Below are 19,573 nucleotides of genomic sequence, written 5' to 3' on the forward strand. Positions count from 1 at the left end.
AATATTTTTTAACTGCACATACCTCATAGCAGGATAACCTGCACGCCATTCCCCTGCTGAAGTTACCTCTCTCTTCAGTCATGTGTGAGAACAGCAATGGATCTTAGTTACAACCTGCTAAGATCATAGAAATCACAGGCAGATTCTTCTTCTATTTTCTGCCTGGGACAAAATAGTACAACTCCGGTACCATTTAAAATAACAAACTTTTGATTGAAGTAAAAAACAAACTACGTTACACCACTTTCCTCTTACTACCTCCATGCTTGTTGAGAGTTGCAAGAGAATGACTGGATATGGCAGTTAGGGGAGGAGCTATATAGCATCTCTGCTGTGGGTGATCCTCTTGCAACTTCCTGTTGGGAAGGAGAATATCCCACAAGTAATGGATGATCCGTGGACTGGATACACCTTACAAGAGAAATAAGGACAAATAAGGTGGCAGGACTAAGATTCTTTGATTTTTGTAAGACTTAAAGGGACAGTCTTCTCCAGAATTTTTGTTTAAAAAGATAGATAATCCCTTTATTACTCATTCTCCTGTATTGCATAACCAACCATAACTTTTTACCTCTGTGATTACCTTGTATCTAAGCCTCTTCAGACTGCCCCCCTATTTCAGTTCTTTTGACAGACTTGCATTTTAGCCAGTCAGTGCTGACTCATAAATAAAACTATGGGAGTGAGTACAATGTTATCTATATGGAACATATGACATAGCGCTGTCTTGCTGTGAAAAATTCTCAAATGCACTGAGGCAAGATATGGGGGCCCATTTATCAAGCTCCGTATGGAGCTTGAAGGGCCGTGTTACTGGCGAGCCTTCAGACTCGCCAGAAACACCAGTTATGAAGCAGTGGTCTAAAGACCACTGCTCCATAACCTGTCCGCCTGCTCTTAGGCTGCAGACAGAGATCACGTGAAATCAACCCGATCCAATACGATCAGGTTGATTGACACCCCCTGCTAGCGGCCGCGAATCTGCAGGGGGCGGCGTTGCACCAGCAGTTGACAAGAGCTGCTGGTGCAATGCTGAATGCGGAGAGTGTATTGCTCTCCGCATTCAGCAATGTCTGTCGGACATGATCCGCTGATCGGATCGTGTCGGACAGACATTTTGTTAAATAGGCCCCATGGCCTTCAAGGGTTTAGAAATTAGCATATGAGCCTACCTAGGTTTAGTTTTCAACCACGAATACCAAGAGAGCAAAGCAAATTTGATGATAAAAGTAAATTGGAAAGTTGTTTAAAATTGCATGCCCTATCTGAATCATGAAGGTTTAATTTTGACTAGACTGTTCCTTTAAATTACAGGAAACAAGGGCCCAATTAAATTCTGAAATTATTTTGCAAACTGTTTTGCTATGCATATTGAATAATTTTAAATTACAATCTGAGAGTGTTTACTCTCTCTTTAGGAGTTACTTAGTGCTTAGCATGTATGCAGGGGGAGCAGAGATTTGTTATAGGGGTATATTTAACAATGTGCGAGCAGACATGATACAAAGTAGCTTATCATGTCCGCTGCACATTGCTCCACATTGATAAATGCAGACAGCATACACTGTCTGCATTTATCATTGCACCAGCAGTTCTTATGAACTGCTGGTGCAATACCAACCCCTGCAGATTTGCGGCCAATCGGCCGCTAGCAGAGGGTGTCAATCAACCCAATCGGGTTGATTTCTGTCCGCAGCCTCAGAGCAGGCAGACAAGTTAGGGAGTAGCGGTCTTTATAACTTCTTCATAACTTCTGTTTCCAGCGAGCCTAAAAGCTTGATAAGTATGACCTAAATGTTAAACATCTATTGAATAAATATTATGGATTGCAATGGTATATATAAAATAATTACTGAGAGAAATAAAAATATACTGTATATTGACAGAAAGGTGAAACATAAAAGACAAACTTTAGTTGTGTGCACCCTGACACAACAGTAACATGTTTCATATTTGTTTTATGTAAATACCTTAACTGCGTAGTAAGTCATGCATGCTATCATGTGCAGCACGCCTTCTGTAACGCCAGCCTGCTTTTTATTCCATGTGCTCTTTGGAATTTCTTGTAGGACTGCCAAGCATTTGATTATTACCTGTAAATATAACAATATAACAGTATAACAATACCAGTTCTTAAATTATATAACATTTATAAACATACTATAAAATTAAAAAAAAAATGTTTCTCTGAAGTATATAAAGATTTTTGTATTAGATGCCTTTTATTCGGAATAGATTTTACTCCACAAATACCATTACATTCAGTGGACTGATGTTTCGGTAGTGAAAGGTAATACAGCATTAACAGTAAATAAATGCAAACATGCTGGTAAAATTCAGTTTCTTTAGTTGCTATAAACAAGCAAATATATCAGATACAGTTAAAATAAATCTAAAGACAAACATTTACACTGTAAAAAACAACATTTATGCTTACCTGATAAATTAATTTATTTCATGATGTGAGATTCCACAAGCCATCACATGTAGGATTTAAGTCCAGTCCTAAAAGAGGAGGCAAAACATCCCACACAACTGAGCTTTAATTCCTCCTACTTTCCTATGATTCCTTAGTCATATATACAGTTGCAAGAAAAAGTATGTGAACCCTTTGGAATGATATGGATTTCTGCACAAATTGGTCATAAAATGTGATCTGATCATCATCTAAGTCACAACAATAGACAATCACAGTCTGCTTAAACTAATAACACACAAAGAATGAAATGTTGCCATGTTTTTATTGAACACACCATGTAAACATTCACAGTGCAGGTGGAAAAAGTATGTGAACCCTTGGATTTAATAACTGGTTGAACCTCCTTTGGCAGCAATAACTTCAACCAAACGTTTCCTGTAGTTGCAGATCAGACGTGCACAACGGTCAGGAGTAATTCTTGACCATTCCTCTTTACAGAACTATTTCAGTTCAGCAATATTCTTGGGATGTCTGGTGTGAATCGTTTTCTTGAGGTCATGCCACAGCATCTCAATCGGGTTGAGGTCAGGATTCTGACTGAGCCACTTCAGAAGGCGTATTTTCTTCTGTTTAAGCCATTTTGTTGTTGATTTACATCTATGCTTTGGGTCATTGTCCTGTTGCAACACCCATCTTCTGTTGAGCTTCAGCTGGTAGACAGATGGCCTTAAGTTCTCCTGCAAAATGTCTTGATAAACTTGGGAATTAATTTTTCCTTCGATGATAGCAATCCGTCCAGGCCCTGACGCAGCAAAGCAGCCCCAAACCATGATGCCCCCACCACCATACTTCACAGTTGGGATGAGGTTTTGATGTTGGTGTGCTGTGCCTCTTTTTCGCCACACATAGTGTTGTGTGTTTTTTTCAAACAACTCAACTTTGGTTTCATCTGTCCACAGAATATTTTGCCAGTACTGCTGTGGAACATCCAGGTGCTCTTGTGCAAACTGTAAACGTGCAGCAATGTTTTGTTTTGACAGCAGTGGCTTCCTCTGTGGTATCCTCCCATGAAATCCATTCTTGTTTAGTGTTTTACGTATTGTAGATTCACTAACAGGGATGTTAGCATTTGCCAGTGACTTTTGTAAGTCTTTAGCTGACACTCTAGGATTCTTCTTCACCTCATTGAGCAGTCTGCGCTGTGCTCTTGCAGTCATCTTTACAGGTTGGCCACTTCTAGGGAGAGTAGCAACAGTGCTGAACTTTCTCCATTTATAGACAATTTGTCTTACCGTGGACTGATGAACAGCAAGGCTTTTGGAGATACTTTTATAACCCTTTCCAGCTTTATGCAAGTCAACAATTCTTAATCTCATCTCATTGATTGGACTCCAGTTGGCTGACATCTCACTCCAATTAGCTCTTGGAGATGTCATTAGTCTAGGGGTTCACATACTTTTTCCACCTGCACTGTGAATGTTTACATGGTGTGTTCAATAAAAACATGGCAACATTTCATTCTTTGTGTGTTATTAGTTTAAGCAGACTGCGATTGTCTATTGTTGTGACTTAGATGATGATCAGATCACATTTTATGACCAATTTGTGCAGAAATCCATATCATTCCAAAGGGTTCACATACTTTTTCTTGCAACTGTATGGCCAAGAGAAAGGAGAAAATAAGTAAAGCATGGTAAAAAAATGTGCAAACTGTTATGGACAACAAGGGCAGGTCTAGTAGTCTCTCACCATCATGATTTTTTTTTTATCATCAGGTAAGCATACTTTTTTTCCATAAGATGATGAGAGTCCATGAGCCATCATATGTGGGATCCTATACCCAAGACGTGAAGTCCACCATGAAATAGGGTGGTACAAAGTTATGGCAAGTAGAGGTACTAAACAGGCAATGTTGCCTGCAAAACGTTTCTACCAAAAGAAGACTCAGAAGAGGCAAATGTGTCAAGATGATAGCATTTCATAAAGGTATTTAAAGATGACCAAGTAGTTGCATTGCAAATCTGTTCAAATGAAGCTTTATTTCTAAAAGCCCAAGAGGTTGTGACTGCTCTGGTAGAATTTGCTCATGGGAGACTTCCCTGTTCCTAAGTATCAAAGCTTTAAGCCAAGGTGATCTTCAAGCCACTAAAGCATTCAGAAATTCTTATTCCTTGTTTGTCCATTTCTCAGTCCCTTGTAAGGGATTGTGGGAATTGAGAAATGAACAAAGAAGGAAGAAGAATTTCTGAATGTTTTAGTGGCTTGAAGATAAAATTTCAAAGCCCTTACAACATCGTCAAATTGAGAGATTTGAGGTTTTGATGGAAGAAGGGACCTTGAGAAAGAAGATCCTTCCTGAGAGGAAGACGCCAAGGCTGGCTTGAGGATATGTGTACCAGACCTGTAATTAAAGCAAGGAAGTCCGCTTTCAAATTGTCCACACCCTGAATGTGAATTGCTAAAATCATTTAATAGTGTTCTGACTAAATCAGAATGCAAGCTACCTATTCCATTGATAAGGCACTATGCATAACACCTTGGTAATTTATATAAGCCACTGCTGTAACATTGTCTGACTGAAACCTCAGAAAAGACTGTTGTCATAACAGGGGCCAACTCTGGAGACCCTTGAAGATTGCATCAAATTCCATTGATTGGCAACCTTGTCTCCTGAGGAGAACAAACTCCCTGCACTTTCTGGGAATGCTAGACTGTGCCCCAACCCATCAGGTTCACATCCATGGTAATTATTACCCAATTCAGACAGAGAAATGGGGCTCCATGAATCAATGATTGGTGAGTCTGCCACTAAGTTAGAGAATGCCTTATGTTAAGGTCTAAAGAGATCTTTTGAGACAGATTATTGTAAGCTTTATTCCACGGTTGCCACATTTGAAGCTGCAAAGAATGTAAAGTGGAATCTGGCAAAAGGTACAGCATCTGAAGACACTAATATAAGACCAACTACTTCCATGCATTGAAGTTGTGTAGGAAGAAGAGTTTGGTGGAAAAGAGCACAGGGTTTCCGCAATTTAAATCTGAGAGCATCTGCAAGAGTTAGTGTATGATAAAGCCCTGTAAGGCAACTACGGTTTTTGGTAGTAGAGAGCTTTTCTGGAGGTTAATTTTCCAACCATAGTAACAAAGGAACTGAAGAACTGTGTTCAGACTTTTGAGATCCAAATCCTATCTTTCTTTGGAACAATGAAAAAGTTTCAATAGAGCACCTGAATCTGTTCCTCCAAAGAAATCAATCCCATAACTTCTAGGTCTTTTACACATGCCAAGAAAGCTCTGTCCTTTAAAGGATCTTGGTAAATGAGACTGGAGAAAACTTCCTCAAGGAGGGTGAGACCAAAAGCCTATGAGGTACCTCTAAGAAGTTATGTTAAGGATCTTGAATGGGTTTTTCCCAAGCCTCCTGAAAAAGGTCCAGTCTGCCCCCCTCCAGAACAGAGTCTGAATTGGGGCTGCACCTTCATGCTGATTTGGAGGAAGGGATAGGCTTTTTTGGTCTTAGACCAAGAGGAACTAGGCTCCCATGGGGACTAAGAGGTGTCTGAATTCTGAAAAACTGAAAAGGAAGATCTTTGTGTCTTGGAATAATGAAATGAGTGAAATCACCTAGTGGACTTAACCCTGGTCTTTTCTTGTTTGTTTTTATTTTGTGGCAAGAAAGACTTTACCTCCAGTGTCTGTAGCAATAATAACATCCACTCCAGGTCCAAAAAGAAATCTGAAATGGCAGGGAAAGAAGTCTGCTTTTATATACTACAACAGCAGACCATGACTAGCAAGAACAGTTATAGCAGCACTCTTTGAATTAAAGTAATTTCAACAGCTGCATCACAAAATAATCTGTTTGTAATATTGCCTAACCTTGAGCAATCTTGAATGTAATTAAGGGAAGCTTCTTTGGAAATAAGGTCATATTGCACCATAGATACTGCACTATACTGCAGTAGCTGCTGATATGCAGGGTACACTAACAGTTGGACTAAACCTTAACCTTTTGTATCCATCATATCCTAAAAAGAGGTACTGACCTCTTAAGGAATGGTAGTTTGCCTAGCCAAAGTGGAAACAGCACCGGCCATCTTTAGAATAGTTTCACATACCTCCAAAATTTCAGAAGGTAAAGGGATCAAAGGAATTGTCTGGATTGTTTATCTGCAGGTGGAGGGTCCTCAATCTGTAGGGCAAGTAAAACATCCTGCAATAGAGCATGTAATGTATGTGCTCCAATTTAAAAATTAAAAGACACATCTTCTACAAGTTCATCAGAAGGGAATCCTGGGTTTCTGAATAATCAAGATCAGCTAAGGAAGAGGATTCTAATTCACTTTTACTCCTAGATGGCTCACTCCTTAAGGATGTCCCAGATGTGTTCAGCGCCTGTAAAGGGTTCTTTCTGTCCTTTGCAGGCATTTGCGTTTAACACGTAGAGGCATGAAAGCCGCCTGTTATAAAATTACAGAGTAGATGTACTGTTTTATATTAGGAGGCAGAGCTATAGAACGGTCCATGAGATAACTCTGGTGGGTAACAAATCCCTGAGTACTCACACAAATGCTACAAATGCAATGCTGCATTACACTGTCTAGCAATAGACAGAGACTCGGCATATAGGTGAGTAGGGGGACACCCAAACACTTCTTTGCATAGCAAACACATATGAGAAGGGGTTAAATACTCAGTAGATCATAACATTCTAATGGATCAGCGATATGTCCTAGGACGATGAGAGAAAGGAGAAACAGAGCTCAGTTTTGTCAGGAAAGAGGTCTGCACAGAAGGAAGTTCAGAAACTTCTCAAAATGAGCTCCTCAGCTTCAGAAATGTTCCTGATCATCTGAGAGCCTGCTGAGAATGAAGAGCAGAGTTGTTAAACTCTTGCATTGAAACATGTAAAGAGACAGTACCTAAATCTTACTTTAAATGTGTAAACATGCCCAGAAGTACATAAAACTGAATATAGTGATTTCTAGTGTATGAAACTATGCCCCCACACTATGTAAATCATGTATACACATTCATGCTAATAGCCTGCTGGCTATGTAAGTGCAAATACCTACTTACCTCAGCACTCATTCTACCAAGCTTATTAAGCTGTAGGAAACCTCCTTTCAGTAGAAGATCTAAGGAAGGAGTATTTTGATGCACCAACAGGAGGAGACTGCAGGACAAGTCTCAGCGACACCTGTGGCAGGCAAGTGACAAACCCCAGCAGGAGAATTACTCTCACTGCAAATTTACTCCTTTTTCCTATTCCTATCTAGATATGCTTAAAAATAATGCCTGTGTCTTGAGTACTATAAGGCAGGATTGCTTGCAACCATATTGTCAGGGTTTTTTCCCTGTTGTGTTTGCCATGTGCTGCTGGCAGCCATTTTACTCACCACTCTTCCTGACTATGGTGCATTGTGGGGGATGCTGCTCATTTGCTGCACTTCCGTTTATGGCCAGACTGGTGTGCATCATCCATGTGAGACAGGATGCAGTCACAGAATTGTGATGTCATCACTTATTATTTATGTTTAAATATTTTTTATTAAAGTTTGCAAAGATTTATGAAGTACATTTACATCAAGATTTGCCAATTACGTTTTCAAACAAATTGAAAATAAAACACATTGTCATAACAAATAAAATTTCGAACTTGTATAACTCAAATATTCAAAAATTAGATCTCAGTTCTCTGCAATCATGATGTAAAACATAACATATATGGTGTCCTAGACCTCCCTCTAAGAGACATAAAAGAGAAAGGGGGAGAACTTATACCCTTGAGCAATGTAAGACAAGGAAGGTAAGTTATACCATAAATTTATATTGAAAAAAAGGGGGGTGGGAATATAAATGGGTAAAGGGGACAACATATCCAGCAACAGCTGGATAAGCTTATCATGGTAGTGCTTTTGAATCTAAGTGTGTAATGAATGTTGATCAAGGTATGGTACTCCTGTTGGGTAGATCCCGGTCTGAAGCATCCCCATTTATCCAATAGAACCAGATCTGATGAAATGTGTCCTTGTTGTCTAGGATCCCAGATGCCAATTCGTACATATTGTATGTGTATTGTATCTTATTAATTATTTCAGACCAGGTAGGGACCCCTGTCTTCCAATATTTAGCAATACATGTTCTGGTGACCGTACATAGAATATTGAAAAAGGTATTTAAGTGTTTGTTATATAAGGTGTTGTGATCATGTAAGAGAGCTTGTTGTATAGTGAAATTGATCTCCTCACCTATCAGGCGACCCATGAAAGAAGCCAATCTCATCCAGATTGCATTGACCCCAGCGCAGTCCCACCACATATGGCGATATGTGCCTACCTCCCGCACCCTCGATAGCATAGTTTGCTGCCTTGTGTGGACATATGTGCGGTCAAGTACCATCGGAAAAGTGTTTTCATAACGTTTTCTTTTAAGTCTGCACTCAAAAGGCCTCTATCAGCGGTCTGAAATAGGTGTTCCCAGTCCACTAGGTCTTTAGTCATATTCAAGTCCCTTTCCCAGGCTGTCATAACCGAGGATTTGGTCTTAAGTGGACCAGATTGCATAGTCAAGTATAGTCTGGAAATAGTGTGTTTGGAGCGATGGGGGCTATTACAAAGTAGTTCCAAAATAGTAGGGGCTCCCTTCTGAGTGTCTCTGAGAAATGATCTGACTGAGGAGTTGAGTTGGAGGTAAAGATACCAATGTATTTGTATTGGTGCTACTTTCTCTTGCAATTGATTGAAGGAGAGCAACTTCCCATTATTTAATATGTCTGCAACTCGGTACAGTCCCTTATTCTCCCACTTTTTAAACTGTGGTCTTAGCTCGTCAGGAAAGATATATTGAATTGGGGTGGAAAGAGAGAATCTTGGCATTAGATCGTTGCCCAATATCACTTTCGACCATGTATGTAAGGTAAGCTCTGAAGTGTATGGTGTTGGGTGGGATGAAGTGGATTGCTGAATTTTCCTGTCCCAGAAGATTGAATCTGGTTCACCCCTGCCTCCCATCTCTGCCTCCAATCTGGGCCACAATGCATCTGTTGACTTCTGTAAAAGCATTTATCCTGTGCTATTCTAGCGGCCTTATAGTAATCTAACAATGCCGGTCCTCCAACCCCTCCTAGTGTTTTGTGTCTATTTATTATAAATTTTGATACTCTAGCAGATTTGCTCCCTCTAATGAAGGAGAGAAGCTCAGTTTGCAACTTTTCTATATCAGGCCTGTTGATCTTTATATGGAGTGATCGAAATAGATATAAAATTCTACGTAAAATAGTCATTTTGACAGCTGCAAGTCTCACTAGCCAGGAAAAGTTACAACTTTTCCATTTCCTAAGGCCTCGTCTGATCTGTTTAAAAAGGGGGATATAGTTGAATTTATATAATAAATGAGTCTGTGGTGGCAGGAAAATTCCTAGATATTTGACTGTATGTTTCATCCATTTGAAATCGAAATTGGATTCTAATAATTTTTAAGAGTGTAGGGGAATAGCGATAGGTAGGGCCTCACATTTATCTGTGTTTATCTTATATCCTGATATAATTGAAAATGTGTCTAAGATCCCATAGAGGTTGGGGAGTGAGATAAGTGGCTTGATGACGGTTAATAGGATGTTGTCTGCAAAGAGTGAAAGCTTATACTCCGAATTTGCTACAGAGACCCCCGAGATATCTGGCTGAGATTTGATTCTGGCTGCTAGTGGTTCTATACAAAGGGCGAATAATAGTGGTGAAAGAGGGCAACCCTGTCTCGTGCCATTTAGGGTTGGAAAACTTTTGGACTTGTATCCAGCTGAGGCTACCTGGGCGAATGGGAGAGAGTATATCGCTTGTAAGGCTGTTATAAATGTACCATCAAACCCCATCCTCCCAAGGGTGGTGAACATATATTTCCAATCAATTCTATCAAACGCCTTCTCTGCATCCAATGACAGGAGCAGAGAAGGCGTTTTTGTCTTATCCAACCATTGCACGAGATTTGTCACCTTTCTGATATTATCCGGAGCCTCCCTATCTTTGATGAATCCCACCTGATCAGGATGCACCAGGTGGGGTATAATTAGTTTAAGGCGATTTGCCAAAATCTTCGTAAAGATCTTCAAATCTTGATTTCTAAGGGATATCGGGCGATAATTTTTACATAGTCTATTGTTTCTGCCAGGTTTAGGTATCACTACAATTGTAGCATATAAGAGTTCCGGTGGAACAGGGTTGCCCTCCATAATATGGTTGCAAAATGTGGTAAGGTGAGGGAGCAGCGTGGAACCAAATAGTTTATAGTATTCCCCTGGAAGCCCGTCAGGGCCCGCCGCCTTCCCCGGTTTAAGATCTCGGATCGCCCCCATCACCTCCGCCACAGATATCTTAGCATTAAGTGTTTCCCTGTGTTCCCTAGATATTGTGTGCAGGGGGGAATGTGCGAAAAATTCTGTCATGAGTGTTTCTGTTGTTGTGTTATGAATGACTTTGTGTCCGTCGTATAAGTCCCCATAATAGGTTGCAAATGTATCGACTATTTCCTGTAGATGTGAAGTGGAGGTACCCCGAATGGTCTCAATAACTGGGATGGCTGATGCTCTACATCTTTCCCTAATTTTGTAGGCCATAAATTTATCCGGATAATTTGCGTAAATGAAATTCCGAGATTTCAGTTTTTGAGTAGCCCTAGTAGCTTGGGAGTTGAGCATCGACATTAGTAGTTTTTTTTTAGTCTGGAGCATATTTAGGGTGGAAGTCAATATCACTTATTATTTAAAGGGCCTCTGTTCAGTATGCTTTGCCTTTGCGTTGTCTCAGACCTGTTTGTGAGAGTTCCTGTGTATTACCTGGCTGCCTGACGTCCTTCCTGGTTCCTGATCCCTGGCTTGTTCCTGACTCTGCTGTTTTCCTTGTTCCTGATTCCGGCTCGTCTGACTATTCATTTTGGCTCCTGACTCAGCTCGTCTGACTACTAGCTCTGGTTTTGACTCCTGGCTTGTTATTATGGTGTGATTATTTTTGCACTTCTCCTCTCAGTCTGATTCCTGGCACCCTAACATTACGCAAAGGCCATGAATCCTGATGCTGTTAATTATCCACCTTAACCTGCCATCATTTCCAGGATGGATGTACAGGATCACCGCTTGGATCAATTTGCACTAGCCCTGCAAACCCTGATGACTCGCACTGCACATTTGGACCAAAGTGTCCCGCAAGTTATGGCTGCTCCTGTTTCCGCTGCTGCACCTATGCCTATCAGGAGCATGTCCGGTTCTGCACCTTTACCTCAGCGATATGGAGGCGATCCTATTCAGTGCAGAGGGTTTTTGAACCAGGTGGGCATTTACTTTGAGATGTTACCTCAGGCGTTTCCCTCTGACAGAGCTAAGGTGGGATTTCTCATCTTGTTACTCTCTGACACAGCTCTTGCCTCGGCTAAAGCCTTGTTTGAGACTAATAAACCTGTTATTTCAAATCACCCTGAATTTGTGGCCTCCTTTCGAAGGGTATTTGATGTTCCGGCTCGCTCCTCCTCTGCTGCTAAACGACTCATGTCCATTCAGCAAGGTACAAGATCTGTTGCTCAGTATGCTATTGAGTTCCGTACACTTGCCGAAGAGGTAGGTTGGAACAATGAAGCCCTTGTTGCCGCCTTCTTTCATGGGCTCTCTGATGCGATTAAAGATGAAGTTGCTGCCAGAGATTTACCAGAGGATCTCGAGGCATTGGTGTCTTTTTTTATCCTCATTGACATCAGACTCAGAGAGAGGCCCTCTTTCAAGGAGCGCTTGCGGAAGCCTCCTGTTCCGTTGTCTCCTACGTGTTCGTTCCCACCCATGCCTCCCTCTCCTCCCATGCCTCCTGATCCCGAGTCACCAGGTACTGCTGAGCCGATGCAGTTGGTATTCATGCATCTCTCCGTGGTGGAGAGGGCCTTTAGGAGGAGGGAGGGGCTCTGCCTCTATTGTGGGTTACAGGGCCACCTTTTGAAGTCTTGTCCTACACGGTCGGGAAACGCTCACACCTAAGGTCCTGTCGGGGGCAGACCTTGGGTGGTTTATCCTCATCCCCGGAAACCGCTTAAGGAGAAACCTTTGGTCACGGTTGTCCTTTCCTGGGTGGACTCCTCAATAGTTACTCAGGCTCTTGTTGACTCCGGTGCTGCGGGCTATTTCATTGACAGTGCCTTTGTATCAAAGCACTCCATTCCTGTTTTGTATCTGCCCGTTCCGCTTGCTATTGAGGCCATTCATGGCAGGCCCCTTCAGCCCGCACTCGTTACTCACGAAACTGCTCCGTTGTCCATGGCAATTTGAAACCCTCCAGTTCCAGGTGATAAACTCTCCGCATCTTCGGGTTGTTCTGGGTTATCCCCGGCTCCAAAAGCACAATCCCAGTCTTGACTGGCGCAGGTCCGAAATTTTGTTGTGGTCCCCGCAATGTATTTCCACTTGTCTTCGGAAACCAGTTAAAGTCTTGTGCACTTCTTCGGTATCTCAATTGCCAGAGGAGTACTGAGAGTTCCTAGACGTGTTTGACAAGGTGCGTGCCAGTACGTTGCCTCCTCACCGGTCTAACGATTGTGCCATAGATCTGCAACCCGGAGCCATTCCTCCTCGGGGAAGGGTATACCCTCTGTCTATTGCAGAGAATTGTGCTATGGAGGAGTTTGTTGCCGATGCTCTGTCGCGGGGAAACATCCGCAAATCCTGCTCTCCTGCAGGGGCTGGCTTCTTCTTTATGAAGAAAAAGGGTGGCGAGTTAAGACCATGTATCGATTATAGGGGTTTTAATCGTCTTACCATTAAGAATGCTTACCCTATTCCGCTCATTACGGAACTCTTTGACCGCCTCAAGGGAGCTACGGTCTTTACTAAACTTGATTTGAGAGGAGCGTACAATCTCGTTAGGATTAAGAAGGGCCATGAATGGAAAACAGCATTTAACACCAGGAGCGGGCATTATGAGTATCTTGTAATGCCCTTTGACCTATGTAATGCTCCTGCTGTTTTTCAGGAATTTATTAATGATGTCCTACGAGATATGTTGCAACAGTGTGTTGTGGTGTACTTAGACGACATCCTCATACACTCACCCACACTTGAGGCTCATCGTTCTGATGTTACATGGGTTCTTCAGAGATTACGTGAGAACGGCATGTTTTGTAAACTCGAGAAATGTGAGTTCCATCAGACTCAAGTAACCTTCCTAGGTTATGTTATCTCCGTTGCAGGGTTCTCCATGGATCCTGACAAGTTATCTGCAGTTCTGCAGTGGCCTCACCCAGTTGGTCTTCGGTCTATTCAACGTTTTTTGGGGTTCGCCAATTACTATAGAAAGTTTATTAAAAACTTTTCTTACTTGGTCAAATCTATCACAGACATGACCCGTAAAGAGAATGATCCACTCCATTGGTCAGCATTAAGGCCTTTGATAGTCTTAAGACTGCCTTTGCTGCCGCTCCAGTTCTGGCTCATCCTAATCCTGTCCTGCCTTTCATTCTTGAGGTTGATGCATCTGAGACTGGAGTAGGTTCCCTCTTGTCTCAACATCCTAAGCCTGACGGTTCCTTGCATCCGTGTGGTTTCTTCTCTAAGAAATTGTCTCCAGTGGAGTGCAATTATGAAATTGGCAACAGGGAATTACTAGCCATAATTTTGGCACTCAATGAATGGAGGCATCTTCTCGAGGGTACTAGTGTGCCAGTGCTCATTCTTACTGACCAAATAATTTAACTTTTCTATCTGAAGCAAAACGTTTGTCGCCCCAACAGGCCAGATGGGCGCTATTTTTGTCTCGGCTTAATTATGTGGTCTCCTACCTGCCTGGTAGTAAGAATGTTAGGGCTGATGCCCTCTCTCGACAATTATCTCGACTCCTGTTATACCTCCTGACCATATTTTGGCTACCATACGTACTAATTTGACTTCTCCCTTGGGGGAGGAGATCCTGGCTGCACAAACCAATGCACCTCCTGAGAAACCTAGTGGTAAGTGTTTTGTTCCTGAGAATCTTCAAACTAAACTTTTGCACACTTACCACTATCCTAAAGCCGCAGGTCACCCAGGCAAGAACCAAATGATTTGGTCTGTCACTCGACAATTCTGGTGGCCAGGTCTTCGTTCTGATGTTGCTGTGTATGTTGCCTCCTGCTCAGTTTGTGCACAGAATAAGACTCCTCAACGTCTTCCTGTGGGTCTTCTTCAACCTATTGCTAATGGTGAGCGTCCTTGGACACATCTTTCCATGGACTTCATTGTCGAGCTCCCTGTTTCAAATGGCAATACTGTTATCCTTATGGAGGTTGACCGTTTTTCTAAAATGCCACATTGCATTCCCTTGATTAAGCTGCCTACCGCTCAGGAGCTTGCTTCAATTTTTGCCTGGGAGGTCTTCCGTTTACATGGGTTACCTAAGGAGATAGTGTCAGACCGGGGTAGCCAGTTTGTCTCCAGATTTTGGCGTTCCTTTTGTGCTCAAATGGGGATCCAGCTTTCCTTCTCCTTGGCATATCACCCTCAATCAAATGGGGCTGTGGAACGGTCTAATCAAGCTTTGGAACAGTTCCTCGGTTGCTATGTCTCAGATCACCACAATAATTGGTCTGAACTGTTACCTTTGGCAGAGTTTGCTCGTAATAGTGCTATTAATGCTTCCTCCAAGTTATCCCCGTTCATGGCAAATTATGGGTTTCAACCATCCTTGTTGCCTGATTCATTCATGTCTCAGGGTATTCTGGCTTTGGAGGAGCATCTCCGGCAACTCTGTTCCACGTGGGTGCAGATTCAGGATTACCTTCATCGTTCTATGCAGCTCCAAAAGTTCCAGGCTGATTCTAGGCGTCTGCCCGCACCTTGCTACCAGGTTGGTGAGAGTTTGGCTGTCCTCCCGCAACTTGAACCTTCGTGTGCCTTCCAATAAATTGGCTCCCCGTTATGTTGGTCCTTTTCGAATTCTCTGACGGGTTAATCCTGTGGCCTACGCTCTTGACCTTCCTCCTGCTATGCGCATCTCCAATGTTTTTCATGTCTCCCTCTTGAAACCATTGGTTTGTAATCGGTTTACCACTGTGTTGCCTCATTCCCGTCCTATCTTTGTTGACAACCATGAGGAGTATGAGGTCAGCAGCATTATTGACTCTCGTATGTCCAGGGGCCGTGTACAGTATTTGTTTCACTGGAGGAGCTACGGACCAGAGGAGCATTCTTGGGTTCCCTCCTCTGATGTTCATGTTCCCGCCCTCCTCCGTGCCTTCCATGCCCGTTTCCCCAATAAGCCTTTTGTCCTACCGCGGGGGAGGGATCATTGAGGGGAGGGTACTGTCAGGGTTTTTTTCCTGTTGTGTTTGCCATGTGCTGCTGGCAGCCATTTTACTCACCTCTCTTCCTGACTATGGTGCATTGTGGGGGATGCTGCTCATTTCCTGCACTTCCTTTTATGGCCAGACTGGTGTGCATCATCCATGTGAGACAGGATGCAGTCTCAGAATTGTGATGTCATCACTTATTATTTAATGGCCTCTGTTCAGTATGCTTTGCCTTTGTGTTGTCTCAGACCTGTTTGTGAGAGTTCCTGTGTATTACCTGGCTGCCTGACGTCCTTTCTGGTTCCTGATCCCTGGCTTGTTCCTGACTCTGCTGTTTTCCTTGTTCCTGATTCAGGCTCGTCTGACTATTCACTTCGGCTCCTTACTCGGCTCGTCTGACTACTAGCTCTGGTTTTGACTCTTGGCTTGTTATTTGACTTGTGGACTTTCTATTATTTTTTGCTATTAATAAAGGTGTGATTATTTTTGCACTTCTCGTCTCAGTCTGATTCCTGGCACCCTGACACATATATAACATAGTTATAAACATTGTTCCAAAAACAGCTCCTATTTAATGCTCAAAACATGTGCACACTGCTGGCCTACCTAGGTATGGTCTTCAACAAACCATAACAAGAGAACAAAATAAATTGGAAAATGTAACTAAACTGGAATGTTTAATTTTGAATTTACCATTTAACATACCAATTTTTTTTCTCTAGAAAACATCATTTATGCTTACCAGACAAATACCTTTCCTTTCGGATAGGGAGAGTCCACGACTTCATTCCTTACTGTTGGGAAATACAACACCTGGCCCCAGCCAAGGGCTTAAATATCCCTCCCACTTCTCATTACCCCAGTCATTCTGCCGAGGGAACAAGGAAAAGTAGGAGAAACATTAAGGTATTAATGGTGCCAGAAGAATAAAATAAATAATAGGGGACCGCCCATTGACAAGAAAAAATGGGCGGGGGCCGTGGACTCTCCCTTTCCGGAAGGAAAGGAATTTATCTGGTAAGCATAAATTATGTTTTCCTTCCTAAGATAGGGAGATTCCACGGCTTCATTCCTTACTGTTGGGAAAACTATACCCAAGCTCCAGAGGACACTGAATGAATAACGGGAGGGAACAAAAAGGAAGAGTCGGACCCTATTCTGAGGGCACCACAGCCTGCAAAACTTTTCTCCCGAAAGCTGCTTTAGCCAAAGAAAAAATATCAAACTTGCAAAATTTTGAAAAAGTTTGTAAGGAGGACCAGGTAGCCACCTTAAAAATCTGATCCATAGAGGCCTCTTTCTTAAAGAGAAAGCCACTGCTCTAGTGGAATGAGCCGTTATCCTCTCAGGACGATGTCCTGCTGTCTCGTAAGCTAAGCGGATGACACTCGTTAACCAAAAAGACGAAGTAGCCTTCTGCCCCTTACGCTTCCCCGATTAGAAAACAAACAAAGAGGAAGATTGTCTAAACTCCTTAGTAGCCTGAAGATAGAACTTCAAGGCACGAACCACATCTAAATTGTGAAGTAAGCGTTCTTTCGATGAAGAAGGATTAGGACACAAGGAAGGAACCACAATCTCCTGATTGATGTTTTGCGATCTGACACAACCTTAGGAAGAAAACCTAATTTAGAACGAAAACTGCCTTATCTGCATGAAAAATCAGATAAGGGGGCTCACATTGCAAAGCAGAGATCTCAGAAACAGCCAATAAAAAGAGAACCTTCCAAGACAACAATTTAATGTCAACGGAATGCAGAGGTTCAAACGGAACCTGTTGCAAAACCGAAGAATAAGATTCAGGCTACAAGGAGGAGCCCCAGATCTAAACACAGGTCTGATCCTAATCAGAGCCTTAACAAAGGACTGTACGTCTGGAAGCTAAGCCAGTCTCTTGTGCAATAAAACCCACAGGCCCGAAATCTATCCCCTCAGGGAACTAGCAGTAAGGCCCTTCTCCAGCTCATTCTGGAGAAAAGATAAGATCCTGGCAAACTTAACTCTGTGCCAGGAAAAACCACCTCTTCACACCAGAATAAGGAGGTCCTCCACACCTTGTGGTAGATACGCAGAGTAACTAGTTTATGAGCTTGAATAAGAGCATCAATGACACTCTCAGAGAAACCTCTCTTGGCTAAGACTAAGCGTTCAATCTCCACGCAGTCAGCCTCAGAAAATCTAGATTTTGATAAACAAATGGACCTTGTATCAGCAGACAAGGCAACTTCCTCGGAGGAGATGAGGACATCCCTACTAGATCCGCAAACCACATCCTTCAAGGCCATGATGGAGCAATCAGGATTACTGATACCCGCCACCACTCGAGGAAGAAGCAGTAATGGAGGAAAAAGATATATGAGTTTGAACCTCCAGGGCACTGCTAGTGCATCTATTAGATCCGCTTAGGGATCCCTCAACCTCAACCCATACCTGGGTAGCTTGGTATTGAGACAGGATGCCGTGAGATCTATCTCCGGCATCGCCCACTTGCTGCATATCTCTGAAAACAACTTTGGGATGGAGAGACCATTCCAATGGATGGAAGTATTGTCTGCTGAGAAAATCCGCCTCCCAGAATCTGAGATACTTCCTTCATCTCCAAGAAACTTCTCGTTCCCCCTTGATGGTTGATGTAAGCCACCGAGTTTATATTGTCTGATTGGAATCTGATAAATTGGGATGAACCCAGAAGTGGACAAGCCTTTAAGGCCTTGAAGATTGCCCGTAGTTCCAAAAAATTGATCGGGAGGGAGGACTCCTGAGTCTACAACCCCTGTGCCTTCCTGGCACCCCAAACAGCTCCCCATCCTGATAGGCATGCGTCCGTAGTCACAATCTCCCAGAATGGTCTTAAGAAGCATGTCCCTTAGGACAGATGATCTGGACAGAGCCACCAAGAGAGCGATACTCTCGACCAGCTGTCTAATACAATTTTTTGAGACAGATCTGAATGATCCCCATTCCACTGCCTCAGCATACACAGTTGTAAATGTCTGAGACGGAACCTGGGAAAAGGAATGATGTCCATGCAGGACACCATGAGACCAATCACCTCCATACACTGAGTGGGGACTCAACGAGGTCCAGAGGGCAAGACATGCCGAAGTTAGCAACGTCTATGGTCTGTTAGAAATATCCTCATGGAAATGGAGTCTATTATAGTACCTTGGAATTCCACCCTGGTACTTGGGATAAGAGAACTCTTTTCCAAGTTTATCTTCCATCCATGTGATCGAAGAAGACTGAGAAGGGACTCCAAGAATTCTTCCGCAAGATGAAAGGATGGTGCTTGCACCAGAATATCGTCCAAGTATGAAGCTACTGCAATACCCCGAGTTCTGGCAAAGGCTAGAAGAGCCCCCAGAATCTTCGTATAGATTCTTGGAGCAGTAGCTAGGCCAAATGAAAGGGCAATGAACTGGAAGTGCTGGTCCAGGAATGCAAACCTCAGGAACTGAAGTGTTCCCTATGGATTGGAACATGAAGGTAAGCGTCCTTCAGATCTATAGTGGTCATAAACTGGCCTTCCTGAATTAAAGGAAGTATGGACCTTATCGTCTCCATCTTGAAGAAAGGGACACTAAGAAAATTGTTTAAACACTTTAGGTCCAGAATTGGGCGGAAAGTTCTCTCCTTTTTTGGGACCATGAATAGGTTTGATTAAAACCCCAAACCTCTTTCTTCGATAGGCACCGGGACAACAACTCCTAAGGAGGATAGATCCCGAACGCACCCTAGAAAGGCATCCCTCTTTTCTGGTCTGGTAGACAGATTCGAGAGAAGGAATCAGCCCCTTGGCGGATGAGATTTGAAGCCTTGTATCCCTGAGATACCATCTCTAGGACCCACAGATCCTGTACGTCC

The 19,573-nt window shown here is 42.8% G+C and overlaps 1 protein-coding gene across 1 annotated transcript in view; it reads right to left on the minus strand.

Annotated features, from left to right (window-relative positions):
- CFAP54 (cilia and flagella associated protein 54) overlaps window positions 1–19,573 on the minus strand; it is a 901,430-nt gene that overhangs the window by 547,655 nt on the left and 334,202 nt on the right. The window contains exon 27 of the mRNA XM_053719246.1: window positions 1,971–2,093. Coding sequence (XP_053575221.1) covers window positions 1,971–2,093 — 123 coding nt within the window. The remainder of the gene's footprint in view (window positions 1–1,970; window positions 2,094–19,573) is intronic.

Source organism: Bombina bombina, chromosome 6 (assembly GCF_027579735.1).
Source record: "Bombina bombina isolate aBomBom1 chromosome 6, aBomBom1.pri, whole genome shotgun sequence".
In the NCBI taxonomy this organism is placed as follows: Eukaryota; Metazoa; Chordata; class Amphibia; order Anura; family Bombinatoridae; genus Bombina; species Bombina bombina.